Raw genomic sequence first — 16,105 nt, 5'->3', positions numbered from 1 at the left:
TGTGTGCACAACCTCACTCCTATCCCAACAATCCAGAATAAAGTAAAACCTAAAAGGTAAATCTTATCAAAGTATGCATTCAGTTAAGGAAACTTAATAATATAAACAAATAATAATAAACTAATATCCCAAGTTCTTCAATGATTAGGGATCCCAACCCTATCTGCAGACGAAGGGATAAAATTCAGAGAATCTAATGCAAAAACTTTTCAAAGATACTATGCAGTTGTTATTTGAAACTATGAGCATCACTCACATTCTGCCAAAAAGAACACAATTTAAAATTGCATGCTGCAATCATAACAGTGATATAAAGACATTCATTAATCACTCTCATTAATAATATGACATTGTAAAGGTCACACTTTCAGATTACACGGAAGTTTTACCTCTTGAATATTCAAGGTTTAAGAAAATCGAGTTTGCTTCTCCCTTTATCAAACCATATAGCTAGTTTGATTCAGCTATGATCATGATAGTTTAAAAGCGTTTACAATTTCATAGATTTAAAAATACAAACTCGGTGAGCCAATGAAGTTTATTGCTAACAGTCACTGTAAATGCAACATTTTTATTTTGTGGATTATACATTGACACTGGTAAACCTTTATGTTGTTCATAACATTGATTTGCAGAAATTAAATAGATTCATTTCTATATGTAAATGTCATAGAATCATAACATTAGTAAAACGTATTGTAGGCACTATCTCCACAGAATTGGGCTTGTCTGCCATTAGGGCAGGAAAGATCAAATAGTTAAATCGTATCTTATTTTAAATAATATACACACGTGATATACATATTTTCGACAAACAATATTATTATAAAATTGGGTGGGTTGGGCCATAAGTTATGACAACATTTGAAAATGGCCCTTCCAGCAATATGTCCGATTATCGTTAAAATTGAAAAGTTATGTCAATATCAATTTGCATGTGAATACATAAAAAGCATATCATGGTAAAATAGTTTAGGTCCGAATAAGTACGAGTTTGACTTGAAAATAAGGAAACGGGAAAAGAGGAGAGAAAGTTTGAAAGATTAGAAGAGAAACGGGATGAAATATGAATAACATATATACATGTCTTCGCTGTATATCTAATTTAGACAACGTGAACTAAAGAGAGGAAGTTACGGTTCTAGTTCTTCAATTCCATTTTTAAATTGTTTGCTTTTATGTTTCATTTTTACGACAGTTTTGTTTGCAGTTTGGATATATAAATCATATCACGGGACCAGTGTCTGCTTAGGACTACTCAAGACACCGTTTACGATATAAATTATTGTATGACGTTGTATTGCATGACATACCATGCTGTCTACCTTGTATTCAAATCTTAAAATGCTTATCCCTGAATCAATGTTTGCTAACACCAAGGTTTGGAGTAGGAAAGCTGGCATTTTTGAGACTTCTGACACTTGACAATTCGAGAGTCAGACAAATATTGGACTACTGTGTGCTTATCGTGAAAATCATCAGAAATCTTATTACTCCACTTTCAGGTGATCGTATACAATCGTCTTTAAGAAATCGTTTACTTATTAGTAATGTGGAATAATCCCAACGATTTCGAATTATTGTCTTACTATATTAACCTGATTCTGACCTCTATGCATGAATGTATTATACGGTGATATCGTAGAAGAAATCAGTTCCCGTGGGCAATGCCGGTCACTTTCGAAGATAAAATGTGTTCGGTTACTTGATATTAGTACGAAGCACGATATTTTCAAGATTTTCTCCGAACTAAACTTATACTTAAAACCATGTTTTTATTTACCGCGTGTGTTATTTAAATAATTGGCAAAAGATATTTTTAAAAAAAACAACAGCTCTGACATTATGCTAATAAAGGTCACAATGTCAATGTTACATCACCATCTTATAAACAAAATCGAACCTTTCCTCATGGGTCCTTATGATGAAGACGTTCTTATTCGGTGATATTCGTATAAATGTCGTAGAAAATTTGTTCAACGATAACATATAGACCATGTCCTCCCGCTTTAACACGATAATTATTTCAACGTATCGTGTTATTTTGTTGAAATTGTCGTGGGAATGAGAGCCATGCTTTACGAATGTAACAATGGATTCTACAGAGGCAAGTTCTTTAGCAAACATTCTTACAAAGTCCCTGTTTAGAGGCACAATATTAAAGACTAACAAATACTCAACCAGAGACACACAACGTCGCGAATAAACAAAGACAGAGACAGACTACATATGCATCGACATATCATGAATGCTAGACATTTTTGAATGGTGTTTAAAAAATGTAGCACGGCATCATGCTTTTTTTACTATTTTTACGGTGAGTGTAGTGATATATTACAACAAATATCGTGATTAGTACCTATAAATCACGATAAACTACGACTCATCATCGAGAAATGGGTTTTACGACAACTCTGTATTTACACAATGCGTGTGAACATGCTTCTGCTACGTGACTGTTTGCTGTATCACAATGTTACATTAGTCAGAAAGAGATATGAATTGTGAGAAACTTTGGCTTCTTTTAGGCTCGTGTAAAATCCTAAGTCTTCCGTAAGTTGCCAACAGGTGATGTACATTCTTCTTTGAGCTCCGGAACCCAATTTCTGTAATGTTTTTAATCGTATCATCAGCCTAAAGGGCTTATTTTATTAAGCTAAATGTCTTATTTAATCTTGGTTTTAAAGGGGTTTTAGGTCCAAAAATGTAAACATTACACACATTATACCAACAAAAAATACTAAGCTTAGCTTCCGCCTGTTATAGAGGACTTTCGGTGTTTTGAGAATTTTCCATATATCACTGAATGAAGTAAGGAATATTATACCACACTAGAGGCGAAATATATCATGGCATATCTGAGTGCATTCGTGTTGAATATATCTTTAATTGCACTGAAACAAATAAGCGACTTGTACATTTTCAGGACGATATGTGTTACAGTAAGACTTGTCACAGGTTTTAATTTTGGTTTGGAAAGCAACTATCGACATCTTAAAGATAAGAAACAAAAACTGGGTTACATTTCTAGACCATATAAATCTTTCTTTTAGCAATCAACTCTTCACATTTCTAAACAAACAACTTTATTTGATAAACGTCTTTAGAATGTAAACGCTGATGGCAATGTGTGTTAAATTCGTATTTCAGCGCTTAATACATTGAAGCACTTATCATTCATAAGCTTACATTGAGCCTAATACTGAATCTGGACTATAAAGATTCTTAGCTTGGAAATTAAAATCTGTTTCAGGCGTGATGTCCCTGATTGGAAGTATATGTTTGTTGATATTTTGTCAATCGGATATCAAGTTAATTTATTCGGCAACGACACCATCAAGATTTTCAGAAACATTATCCTACGCAACAAATGCAGTTCCGTCATCCTATCAACCTCAAGAAACGCTGCCAAATGAAACGCAATCAACAACTGATCAAGTTAAATCAACGGCAACTTCAATACTGCCAAACACACCGACACAACACACTCTTACAACGACATTATCAATGATATTAACGAAAACACATTCAACGGAGCTAACAACGAACGCACTAGACCCAACGGCTAGCGTATCCACGGGGAGCACAGCAAAAACAACTACCGAATATTCAACCTCAGTGTCAACGTTAAAAACTGCAGCAACAACACCAGCACCGTCGACAACACAAACAAATATGACACCCTCACCAACAACGATCACAAATGTTTCAGCTGAAAAGCCATCAGCAGCACCGTCGACTGCACAAACAACGATGACGCAATCAAAAACCGCAAATTTATCCGCGAGTTTAACAACAACAGTGTCGACGACAAATCAAACAACAACGAAATCATCACCAACAACAATCACAAATATGCCAGCTGAAACAACAAAAATAACAGCATCGACAGTACAACCAACAACAATACCATCAATTACAACCACGACCCAATCAATTACAACAGCAACATATTTTACAAACGGTACAACAATAACCGCAGCGTCTACACCGTCTGCACCGACTCCCTCGCCATTGACACCAGAAACAACCACAACAACATCACAAACAACTACGACTCCATCAGAAACAGCCACCCCCTCGACACCAGAAACAACCACTTCATCGACAACAGACACAACTACGACACCAACAATAACACCAACCACATATTTCGCAGATAGTACAACACTAACTGATGCAACTACACCGAAAATAAGCACGCCATCGACACCAGAAATAACCACTACAACATCACAAACAACCACGACACCATTGCAAACATCAACTACATCAACAACAGAAACAACTACGACACCAACACTTTTACCAACCACAAATTTAGCAGATAGTACAACACTAACTGATGCAACTACACCGGAGATAACCACATTATCGACAACAAAAACAACCACGACCCCATTTATGACAACCACCATAACACAACAAACAACCCCGACAACATCGTATACAACTGAAATAATATCAACATCGAAAACAACATTCAAAATTACAACAACGTCATCACAACCGACGTACAGTTCAGAAATAACATCGACATCGACGTTAGAAACCTCGGAAACGCCAAACATAATCGTATCGGAAGCAACAACAATAACAATGGTGGAAACATCTGACACATCAATGTCATCGGCATCTTCATCATCGTACACCACAATAACTGCGATAGGTAATTTTACCCTGCTTTGTAGATTTTGAAAAATAATAGATCATATTTCAAAATGTCAAAATTGCGATTAATTGGTGCAAAGAACCATTTAATCAGTTTGCTTTAAATTACAGTGTCGGTTACCTGTCTTAGGATGAATGTTTCGTACATCTATTGATTTGGCACCGTTTTGGGGGCTGGATTCGTAAGTGATGTCTATTTCTGGCCAATAAGCACTTGAAGTTAGTTTATATTATGATTTGGTTAAGTACAAAACTTGTTTACACCCAATCTCATTTTTCGCTGACCATACCAAGGCGGTCACCCAAACATCATTTCATACATTTTGATGTATTTGTAGTCTGCCTTTGATGTCGTGTGACGTCACATGTGCGTGTTCCTCGCCAATTTCTGTTAGAATTTTACCGAAACTCTTAAGACCAAGTTTTCATTATTTTGTTTAGGCTAACGGGATTGTTATTGTAATTTTGATTACTTTATAATTTAATACAATTATGAAATGCACCTATGAGATGCTGACCTGCTGCATCAAATCGTTATGGGCTCACTTCGAGCTCCTCGATTTCTCAGAGACATATGAAAATAGGAAGGGGGGTCATCAAACAACTTATCTTTCCTTTTTTCTACACTATCGTCTGCAGAATGTGAACCTGTTAAAACAATAACGAACGAAAAAATTGATCTTTATTCTCCATCCATCGCTATTGTCACATGTGACTCTGGATTTGGCGCCAGTATAGATTATGTGATTTATTTGAGTAATGGGTCATGGTCAGAGGCATCGTGCACACCTAAAGGTAGACTAAATTTGTTTAAACTGTCGTTTGAGAAATGATGTGATGCCTTCAATCGTGCAGCTCTTATCAAGGTCATAGTTCATGCTAGGGCTTTTTTGCTCGTCCATGTCGTTTTCATTTTATTATTTATCGTTAGTGCGAGTTCGTGTATTTTTTGTTGTAATACCTACTTCTATCGTACTACTTTTCGTGGTTGCTGAAATTATACATTGATTTGTGCATTTACATTCTTGTTATTCGAGTTTGGTAGTAACTAAAAGAATTTTCATGTTCATTGTTCCAAACTATCGTCTTCAGATTGTGGACTTGTTGAATCAATACCGAACGGACAAATTGATCTGAATGATCCATCCAACATGACATATGGTGCCGCAGCTAACGTCACATGTGAATCTGGATTTGACGCTCGTATAGATCAAGTGACCTGTTTAAGTAATGGATCATGGTCAGAAGCAACGTGCACACCTAAAGGTAGACTTAATTTGCGTTAACAGTCATAAGACATTGTGTTTCTCTTGTTGAATAATGATGTTAGGCCTTAAATCGTGTAGTTCTTATCAAGGTCATAGTTAATGCTTGGATTTTTTGGCTTGTCCATGTTAGTTCCATTTTATTATTTATAATAAGTGCAATTTCGTGTATTGCTTGCTGTAGTGTCTTCTAACATCATAACTGTCGTTGCTGCAGTAGAATAATTTAATTTTGCAACTACACTCATGTTATTCGATTTTGATAGAAAGTATGAAAAAAAACATTGTTCTTTAAAAAGTTCCCTTTGGCATTGTCCCAAACTATCGTTACCAGATTGTGGAATTTTCGAATCAATACCGAATGGCCAAATTGATCTGAATGATCCATCCAACACGACGTATGGTGCCTCCGCTAACGTTACATGTGGCTCTGGATTTGACGCTAGTATATATTAAATTACCTGTTTAAGTAATGGATCATGGTCAGAAGCATCGTGCTCGCCTAGAGGTAGATTTCATCGATGTTTAGAGTAGTTTGACATTGTTTATCTGTCGTTGAATCATTAGTGGATACCTTTAATCGTGTGCTTCTTAAAACATAGAGCTGAAATTGATGCAATTTAAACAGCAGTAGTAGCATTTAAATCCTGTTATTGCGTCAACAAACAATGTATTACCCTGTATAATAGTTTGTTAGAATGAATTTATGAATACTCTCTTAAAAGTATGAGTTGAAAGTCTTAAAAGTATTGCCACTAAACCGGGTTGAGCTTTTTGCATATATATTGAGTTCATTCGTTTCGAGTTATGACAAACCAGGATGGAAATTGAAAAATGTCATTTATTCACATTAAATGACATATATCGAACAATATACATGGCCGAAACAAAGTTGGAGGTAAATAAAACGCCTTCGAATAGAACATATCAAATCATACAAATGCATTATTAAGATAAATGGTAAGATAACAATATAGCAAAGGTAAGATAACATTATAGCATTTTGCTAAACAGATAATAATAAAATAAATAAAAGTAAACAGAAAATAGTAAAATAATATGAACACAAACAGGCATGGCGTATAAGCGAAAATGGAAAGGACCTTATTAGGTATGATACGGTAAAACGTATTGGCCTATATATCGGGTGTGGTAGGGTGGGATTAAAAGCTTATGAAAATACTGCGTAAATCGGGTTAGCATAAATAATCTGTGAAATTATTGCGTTGTAAAATCAGCGAAATGAGACGGTTAAATAATACTATCAAAATTGTAAACTCGGTACTAATAATTTCCTGCATAACGAGTTATATCCCTTGAAAGTATTCTAAATAAATTTTTTCTTAGGCAATAAATTAAATTTTATGAGTACTCTCTTAAAAGTATGAGGTGAGTTCATTTGTTTCGAGTAATTGACAAACCAGGATGGAAATTGAAAAATGTCATTTATTAACATTTATTGACGTACATCGTTACAAACGAACAATATACATGGCCGAAATAAAGTTGGAGGTAAATAAAACGCCATAAGTCGTCAACACCAAATGACAGCTCCCCAGAATGATGTGGAACAAAATATTTAATCCTCTGACATTGAGAAGTACACCGTCCAGGTAGATAGCCTTGGAGGGGTCCGAGAGACGTAGCACTTTCCAAGACCAGTAATGAATACGGTCCTGTGGTCCACATTCCGTGTTCAGGGCTTGATGGAATAAACCCCCTGCCTCGTTAAATCCCACAACACTTATTTTCCTTGTCTCTCATTGAGGAAGTAGCTGAGGAATAAAAATTCCTTGGAGATGGAAGCGGGTTGCCCATAGCGATCTCAAGGCAAACATGCACAACACGCTTGTGGATCTACTATTCCATTTGCACTTACCGTTCCGTTTCCTCCAATAATCATGATAATAAATATCGGCGAATATAGAGATACTTTCCTTTTAAAGGAGCAGATAGTAGTCTGTGAATCGTCCACCACTGAGTCCAAACAGTCCAATGTCTGACCATGAGTCAAACAAAAAGCATCTTCCACCGAACTGGCATCCTCGAGGAGGAAATGATAAAGTCTATTAACTTAGGAATCGCCCAAAATAAGTTCATCCAATTTCTGTGTTTACATCCGAAATTTTTGTTACGTCAAAGAACTGAAAAATTCATGTTCGTAAGGGGACGATACTTCCCAAATGCTTATATCAGTAAAAGATAAACAATTCATGAAATGAACTCGATCATAAAATGAACACTGAAGACCTTCAATTGGTAATTAACTTGAAAGCTTAAAGCTTATGAAAATACTGCGTAAATCAAGTTAGCATAAATAATCTGTAAAATCAATGCGTTGTAAAATCAGCGAAATGAGACGGTTAAATAATACTATCAAAATTGTAAACTCGGTACTAATAATTTCCTGCATAACGAGTTATATCCCTTGAAAGTAACATAAATACATTTATTTCTTAGGCAATAAATTATATTTTGCTGAATAGATTTTAAGCGTTTAAACCTAAACTGTTATGGCCTAAAATCAATTGTGCATTTACTTGTATGTTATTTGAAGTTCTAAAAATATATTTTATAGCAAACAATGGTCTGAAAATAAATCTTTTCACAATTTACATAAACTATTTGAAGAATGTGGACCTCTACAAACAATACCTAACGGCCAAATTGATCTGAATGATCCATCCAACACGACATATGGTGCCGAGGGTAATGTAATATGTGACTCTGGATTTGACGCTAATATAGATCAAGTGAGCTGTTTAAGTAATGGATCATGGTCGGAGGCAACTTGCACACCTAAAGGTAGACTTAATTTGTGTAAAATGACATTTGACATTGTGTATCACTTGTTGAATTATGATGTATGTAAGGCCTTGAATCTTGTAGCTCTTATCAAGGTCATAATTCATCATTTGGCTATTTGGCTTGTCCATGTAGTTTCCATTTTATTACGTATAATAAGTGCAATTTCGTGTATTGTTAGCTTAAGTATTTTCTAACGTTATAATTTTTGTTGCTGCTGTATCAATAAATTGATTCGTGCATTTACACTCATCTTATTCGATTTTGGTAGAAACTATGAAATTGCAAACAACGTACTTTAAAGAATTCCCTTTGACATTGTCCACATATATCGTCTATAGATTGTGGACGGGTTGTATGGATGCTAAACGGACAAATTGATCTGAATGATCCATCCAACATGACATATGGGGCCACCGCTAACGTCACATGTGAATCTGGCTTTGACGCTAGTATAGATCAAGTGACCTGTTTAAGTAATGGATCATGGTCAAAGGCATTTTGCACAATTAAAGGTACACTTAATTTATGCTAACTGTCGTTTGAGATTGTGTTTCTCTTGCTGAGTATCGAGGCGAGGCCTTGAGTCGTGCAGCTCTTATCAAGGGCATAGTTCTTGTTTGTGTTATTTGGTTTGTACATGTAGTTTGCATTAAAATATTATTAATAAACGCAATTTCGTTGTTGTTTTTGATGATGCACATTTCAATGAATTCGTGTTCGTTACTGGTATAACAAAAGATTGAAAGGTGCATAATCATTTTAGATTTTAGATTTTACTAGGAGAAATGAAAATAGCAAACAACGTTCTTTAAAAAATCGCTTTTACATTGTCTAAATGTATCGTCTACAGATTGCGGACAGGTTGAATCAATACCGAACGGACAAATTGACCTGGTTTATCAAAACTATACCATAGTTGGTGCCCCCGCTAGCGTCACATGTGACTCTGGATTTGACGCTAGTAGAGATTATGTGTTCTGTTTAAGTAATGGATCATGGTCGAATGCATTGTGTGCGCCAAAAGGTAGACTTAATTTGCGTAAACAGTCATTTGACATTGTGTATCTCTTGTTGAATAATGATATAATGCCTTGAATCGTGCAGCTCTTATCAAGGCCAAAGTTCATGCCTATGCTATTTGGCTTGTCCATGTATTTTCTATTTCATTATTTATAATAAGTGCAATTTCGTGTATTGCTTGCTGTCGTATCTTCTAACATCATAATTGTCGTTGCTGCAGTGGAATTTTTACTTTTGCAACTAAACTCATTTTACTCGATTTTGGTAGACAGTATCAAAAAAGCATTGTTCTTTAAAAAGTTTCCTTTGACTTTGTCCCAAACTACTGTTACCAGATTGTGGCCCTGTTGAATCATTACCAAACGGACAATTGATCTGAATGATCTATCAAACATGACGTATGGTGCCGCCGCTAACGTCACATGTGAATCAGGATTTGACGCTAGTATAGATCAAGTTACCTGTTTAAGTAATGGATCATGGTCAGAGGCATCGTGTGCGCCAAAAGGTAGGCTAAATCTGTGGTTAGAATAGTTCGACAATGTGTCTGTTGTTGAGTCATTAACGAATGCTTCAATCTAGTGCTTCTTAACAAAAACATATGTTTATGCAATAGCAAAAAATACAACAATTACCTTTATTTCACTAATCAACTATGTATCACCTTTTTAATATTTTGTGAAAATATCTTTGCTGAATCGACCTTTAGCGTTTGAATCAGCGTTAAAATATTTACTGTTGTTGACATTTAAATTCATTGTTCATTAATTTTATTTTATTTAATTTTTATGTTATTGAAGGTTTGAGGAAATGAGAAGGAGGAAACAATGTTCTAACATTAAATCTTTTCCCCATTCTTCTGAACTATCGTTTGCAGATTGTGGACCTGTTGAAATTATACCGAACGGACAAATTGATCTGAATAATCCATTCAACACGACATATGGTGCCACGGGTAACGTAACATGTAACTCTGGATTTGACGCTAATATAGATCAAGTTACCTGTTTAAGTAATGGATCATGGACAGATGCGTCGTGCATACCTAAAGGTAGAGTAAATTTCTGCTGTCATTGGACATTGCGTATCTCTTTCTGAACAGTGCTTCGAGCAGTAGAATAATTTAATTTTGCAACTACACTCATGTTATTCGATATTGATAGAAAGTATGAAACAAAACATTGTTCTTTAAAAAGTTCCCTTTGGCATTGTCCCAAACTATCGTTAACAGATGTGGAATTTTCGAATCAATACCGAACGGCCAAATTGATCTGAATGATCCATCCAACACGACGTGTGGTGCCTCCGCTAACGTTATATGTGGCTCTGGATTTAACGCTAGTATAGATCAAGTGACCTGTTTAAGTAATGGATCATGATCGAATGCATCGTGCTCGCCTAGGGGTAGTTTTAATCGGTGTTGAGAGTATATTGACAGTGTTTATCTGTCGTTAAGTCATTAGTCGACACCTTTAATCGTGTGCTTCTTAAAAACATAGAGCTTAAATTTATGCAATTGAAACTGCAGAAGTAGCATTTAAATCCTGTTATTGCGTCAACAAACAATGTATTACCCTGTATAATATTTTGTAAAAATGACCTTGCTTAATAGATTTTTAGCGTTAAAGCCTAAACTGTTATGGCTTAAAATCAAGTGTGCATTTACTTGTATGTTATTTGAAGTTTTAAAAATATATTTTATAGCAAACAATGGTCTGAAAATAATTCTTTTCATAATTTTACATAAACTATTTGAAGAATGTGGACCTCTGCAAACAATACCTAACGGCCAAATTGATCTGAATGATCCATCCAACACGACATATGGTGCCGAGGGTAATGTAATATGTGACTCTGGATTTGACGCTAATATAGATCAAGTGAGCTGTTTAAGTAATGGATCATGGTCGGAGGCAACATGCACACCTAAAGGTAGGCTAAATTTGTGTAAACAGACATTTGACATTGTGTATCACTTGTTGAATTATGATGTAAGGCCTTGAATCTTGTAGCTCTTATCAAGGTCATAATTCATCATTTGGCTATTTGGCTTGTCCATGTAGTTTCCATTTTATTACGTATAATAAGTGCAATTTCGTGTATTGTTAGCTTAAGTATTTTTCTAACGTTTTAATTTTGTTGCTGCTGTAACAATAAATTGATTTGTGCATTTACACTCATGTTATTCGATTATGGTAGAAAAATATAAAAATTGCAAACAACGTACTTTAAAGAGTTTCCTTTAACATTGTCCACATCCATCGTCTACAGATTGTGGACCGTTTATACCGACACTGTTCGGAAAAATTGATCTGAATGATCCAAACAACAGTTCATATGGGGCCACCGCTAACTTCACATGTGCACCTGGCTTTGACGCTAGTATAGATCATGTGACCTGTTTGAGTAATGGATCATGGTCAGAGGCATCGTGCACACCTAAAGGTAGACTTAATTTATGTTGACTTTTGTTTGACATTGTGTTTCTCTTGCTGTGTATCGTGGCGAGGTTTATGTTTAATTTTTTTGCTACTAAGCCTGTTTCTGTAGCTTTTCGCAAAAATCATTAGTCGTGCAGCTTTAATCAAGGTCATAGTTCCTGTCGGTGTTATTTGGTTTGTACATGTAAATTGCATTTTATTATTAATAATAAACGCAATTTCGTTTTTGTTTTTCCTGATGCACATGTCAATTTAATCGTGTTCGTTGCTGCTATAACTAAAGATTGATTTGTGCATAATCAATCATGTTTTACGATTTTACTAGGAGAAATGAAAATAGCAAACAATGTTCTTTAAAAAAATCGCTTTAACATTGTCCAAATGTATCGTCTACAGATTGTGGACAGGTTGAATCAATACCGAACGGACAAATTGATCTGATTTATCCAAACTTTACTTCATATCGTGCCAGCGCTACCGTCACATGTGACTCTGGATTTGACGCCAGTAGAGATTATGTATTCTGTTTAAGTAATGGATCATGGTTAGAGGCATCGTGCACACCTAAAGGTAGACTAAATTTGTTTTAACTCTCGTTTGAGAAATGATGTGAGGCATTGAATCGTGCTGCTCTTATCAAGGCCATAATTAATGTTGCTAGGGCTGTTTTGTTTGTCCATGTAGTTTTCATTTTACTATTTATGATAAAAGCGAGTTCGTTTAGTTTTTGCTGTAATACTTTCTATCGTATTTATTTTCGTGGCTGCTGAAATTATATATTGATTTGTGCATTTAAATTGATGTTATTCGAGTTTGGTAGTAACTAAGGAACAACATTCTTAAAAGAATTCCCATTTTGATTCTATCGTCTTCAGATTGTGGACTTGTTGATTCAATACTGAATGGACAAATTTATATTCGTGATTCATCCAACACGACATATGGTGCCGCCGCTAACGTCACATGTGAATCTGGATTTGACGCTAGTATAGATCAAGTGACCTGTTTAAGTAATGGATCATGGTCAGAGGCATCGTGCACACCTAAAGGTAGACTTAATTTGCGATTAAAATAGTTCGACAATGTGCATCTGTCGTTGAGTCATTACTTGATGCCTTAAATCGTGTGCTTCTTAACAAGACATAGGTTACATTTATGCAGAAATTTCTTCTATTACCATTATTTTACTAATAAACAAAAATCACCCTGTTTAATATTTTGTGAATTTATCTTTGCTCCATGCGATCTTTACTGTTTTGGCCATTAAATCCATTATGCATTTACTTTTATGTTATTGGAAGAAAATGAGAAAGAGGGAACGAGGCTCTAACATTAAATTTCTTTCCCATTATTCTGAACTATTGTTTGCAGATTGTGGACCTGTTGAAACAATACAGAATGGAAAAATTGATCTGAATGATTCATCTAACACGACATATGGTGCCACTGCTAACGTTATATGTGACTCTTGATTTGACGCCAGTATATATGAAGTGGCCTGTCTAAGTAATGGATCATGGTCAGATCCATCGTGTAAATCTAAAGGTAAACTAAATTTGAGTTACATATCGTTCTCTTAACAAGGTCAAATACTATGTTTGGGCTATTTGGCATTTCCCTTTTGTCTCAATTGTAGTATCAGTAATAAACACTTCATTGTATAAAGTTTTGATAAAATACCGATTCCTTTACTGAAGTGTTTCTATCAATGTTGGCGTCACACTAAAGTAGAACATTGAACGCATCAAGAACCTTGTCTGACCGTTATTTTCTCTCAGTCGAAGGGAGGCAATTGCTTAAAGTGAAATGATTTAAATTGGTAGTGTTACCGATCCTGATCACAATCTGATCAAAATAGGTAAAGGAATAAGATCTACAAAAAGGTACGTATGAATTGACGATGATAAACACGACTATGAAGATGTACCAGAATACCGGAATACCCACAGCCACCGCTACTGCAAATTGATTCCCAAAATCTTGACAAATTTCTATTAAATCCAACCGAAGCTCATTGATTTTAAGATATAGAAACGACTGTTCAAGGGTCGCACCATGAGAGGCAAGTGAAGAGTACGGGGGTCTTCCGGATGTCCTATGTCAAGGCTTGTCTATCGATGTAACTAAGCGGCGGGCTCAAAATAATTAAAAGTGTTAAGGGAATAACCACGTGCTGAAGCCGTTCCAAAATGAAGAAAGGTCAAATTTAATCAATGAGGTTTCCACTGCTCTACCCCTTTCCAACGGGAAGAACTGAAAATCCACTACAAGGAAGAAGGCAACGTCAGAAATCCGGAATTAAATGCCCTTCTAAAGAAAAGAAATCAGACGTTGTTGAAATTTCAAGGAAACAAGAAAATGATAGTTTGTAAGATAATGCATGCTGACATCTCATGACACACTTTATGTTTAATAACATGCTGGTGTCCCTTCCTTTTAAAGGACTTCTATGAAGAAGTAAAAAAAACTAAGTCATTTAGCTTGAATTTGCGTTAACCATCTGCATTTGCGCCTTGTTAATCAAGCGCGCCACAAAACGGTCTATCGGAAGTGGCTTGAGGCAAGACATACATTTTAGCCTTAGCATCACCTTCAAAGACAGAAACTCTAACCATGAGGAAAACTACAGCATTGTCATATGACGTCACTAAAACCAACATCTCATCCAGTGCAAAAATGATATCTTCTGAAGAAAGATTTAGTATTAGTATTGAACGAACCATACCAACAATATCTAAAATTCCACAGAGCCAATGCATCGAAGACATGATTTGTTACAGAAACAACCGATGCAACGAGCCTCAGTTTCGTACGAGCTAGCATCCTAATCTGAGGCCGCAAATTTGAGCACTAAATTTGACGACAGGCACCGCCGAACGACAGCTAAACTAATCGCACCCGTTGTATAGCAGCTGGACATCAACAGACATCATCATACAACACTAGTAGCTTAGACTTTAGTACAACAAGACATTTATGACCATTTCTGGCTTTATGTGTGCAGCCAAACTTAAGATCCATCCCGAGGATGAAGGAACAGTTGAGAACGACACTTGCCGTCTAATGTCGCCTGGCCAAGTTGTCGGGATTAGTTGGAACTTGCAAACCAACAACCTCGCCAAAGACAACGGGAACAACCTAGACAAGCAGCCAATGAACGTCATCGATTCCGATAACTTTTTATAATGACGACGACGACGACGATGTCTGCAAAGAATGGATGCCCGAGAGAGATAATAGAGATAGAGATACGCACGAGACAGCATGTGGTACTACAATAGAATTCATTAATTGGACCATTCAAGAAACTAGCACGCTTTCGGTACCCAATTTTGAGCTTTACTATCGTTAATTCATAATCATAAGAGGAAGATGTCTGAATATAATATGACAATAAAAAGCATCATCTGTTTGACCATTACGCTATCTACGTTCCTTAATGATAATATTGACGTCGTAATCATTACTGATCATGTAACATTACTATTGACAGTATTTCTGATATCAGAATTCGAACGAACACGAATATACCGACATATCGCAGCTTAAATTACTGTGTCTTTATGCAGTTCTGAATCCTGTAGTCCCACCCTCGATAATCTACTCCGATTTCAGAAAATTATGCTTTCGGGACAATTTGAGAGTTAAAGTCGTACTTTGGTGAAGGTTCGCAGTATTTGCAAATGAACTGTCCCATGTTCTTAGTGAAAACCACTCCATTTCAAATAAAAAGTAAATTTTATGAAAAACTGAGAAACAAATTGGACCACGATTACTTTGATTCTATATCCTTCATCAACACCTTCGCATGGTGTTTAGGAGTAAAAGGGATCCAATTGAGACTTTGCTCGACACGGAACAAAATGATTAAATGTTGTTTTGTTCGTCTAATGCCTTGTT

The 16,105-nt window shown here is 35.7% G+C and overlaps 2 protein-coding genes across 2 annotated transcripts; both read left to right on the top strand.

The window, feature by feature from the left end:
- Positions 1 to 3,675: 3,675 nt before the first annotated feature.
- On the top strand, positions 3,676 to 5,957 carry LOC128236960 (uncharacterized). Its single transcript, XM_052952102.1, has 2 exons — positions 3,676 to 4,669; positions 5,764 to 5,957. Exons 1-2 carry the CDS (start codon positions 3,676 to 3,678, stop codon positions 5,955 to 5,957), a joined length of 1,188 nt encoding a protein of 395 aa, XP_052808062.1.
- A 4,200-nt stretch (positions 5,958 to 10,157) lies between these two features.
- On the top strand, positions 10,158 to 15,391 carry LOC128236959 (CUB and sushi domain-containing protein 3-like). Its single transcript, XM_052952101.1, has 7 exons — positions 10,158 to 10,272; positions 10,642 to 10,815; positions 11,523 to 11,696; positions 12,036 to 12,209; positions 13,081 to 13,254; positions 13,577 to 13,645; positions 15,210 to 15,391. Exons 1-7 carry the CDS (start codon positions 10,158 to 10,160, stop codon positions 15,389 to 15,391), a joined length of 1,062 nt encoding a protein of 353 aa, XP_052808061.1.
- The last annotated feature ends 714 nt before the right edge of the window (positions 15,392 to 16,105 follow it).

The sequence above is a fragment of the Mya arenaria genome, chromosome 6 (assembly GCF_026914265.1).
Source record: "Mya arenaria isolate MELC-2E11 chromosome 6, ASM2691426v1".
Classification (NCBI taxonomy): domain Eukaryota; kingdom Metazoa; phylum Mollusca; class Bivalvia; order Myida; family Myidae; genus Mya; species Mya arenaria.
This window is presented reverse-complemented; position numbering and strand designations above follow the sequence as displayed.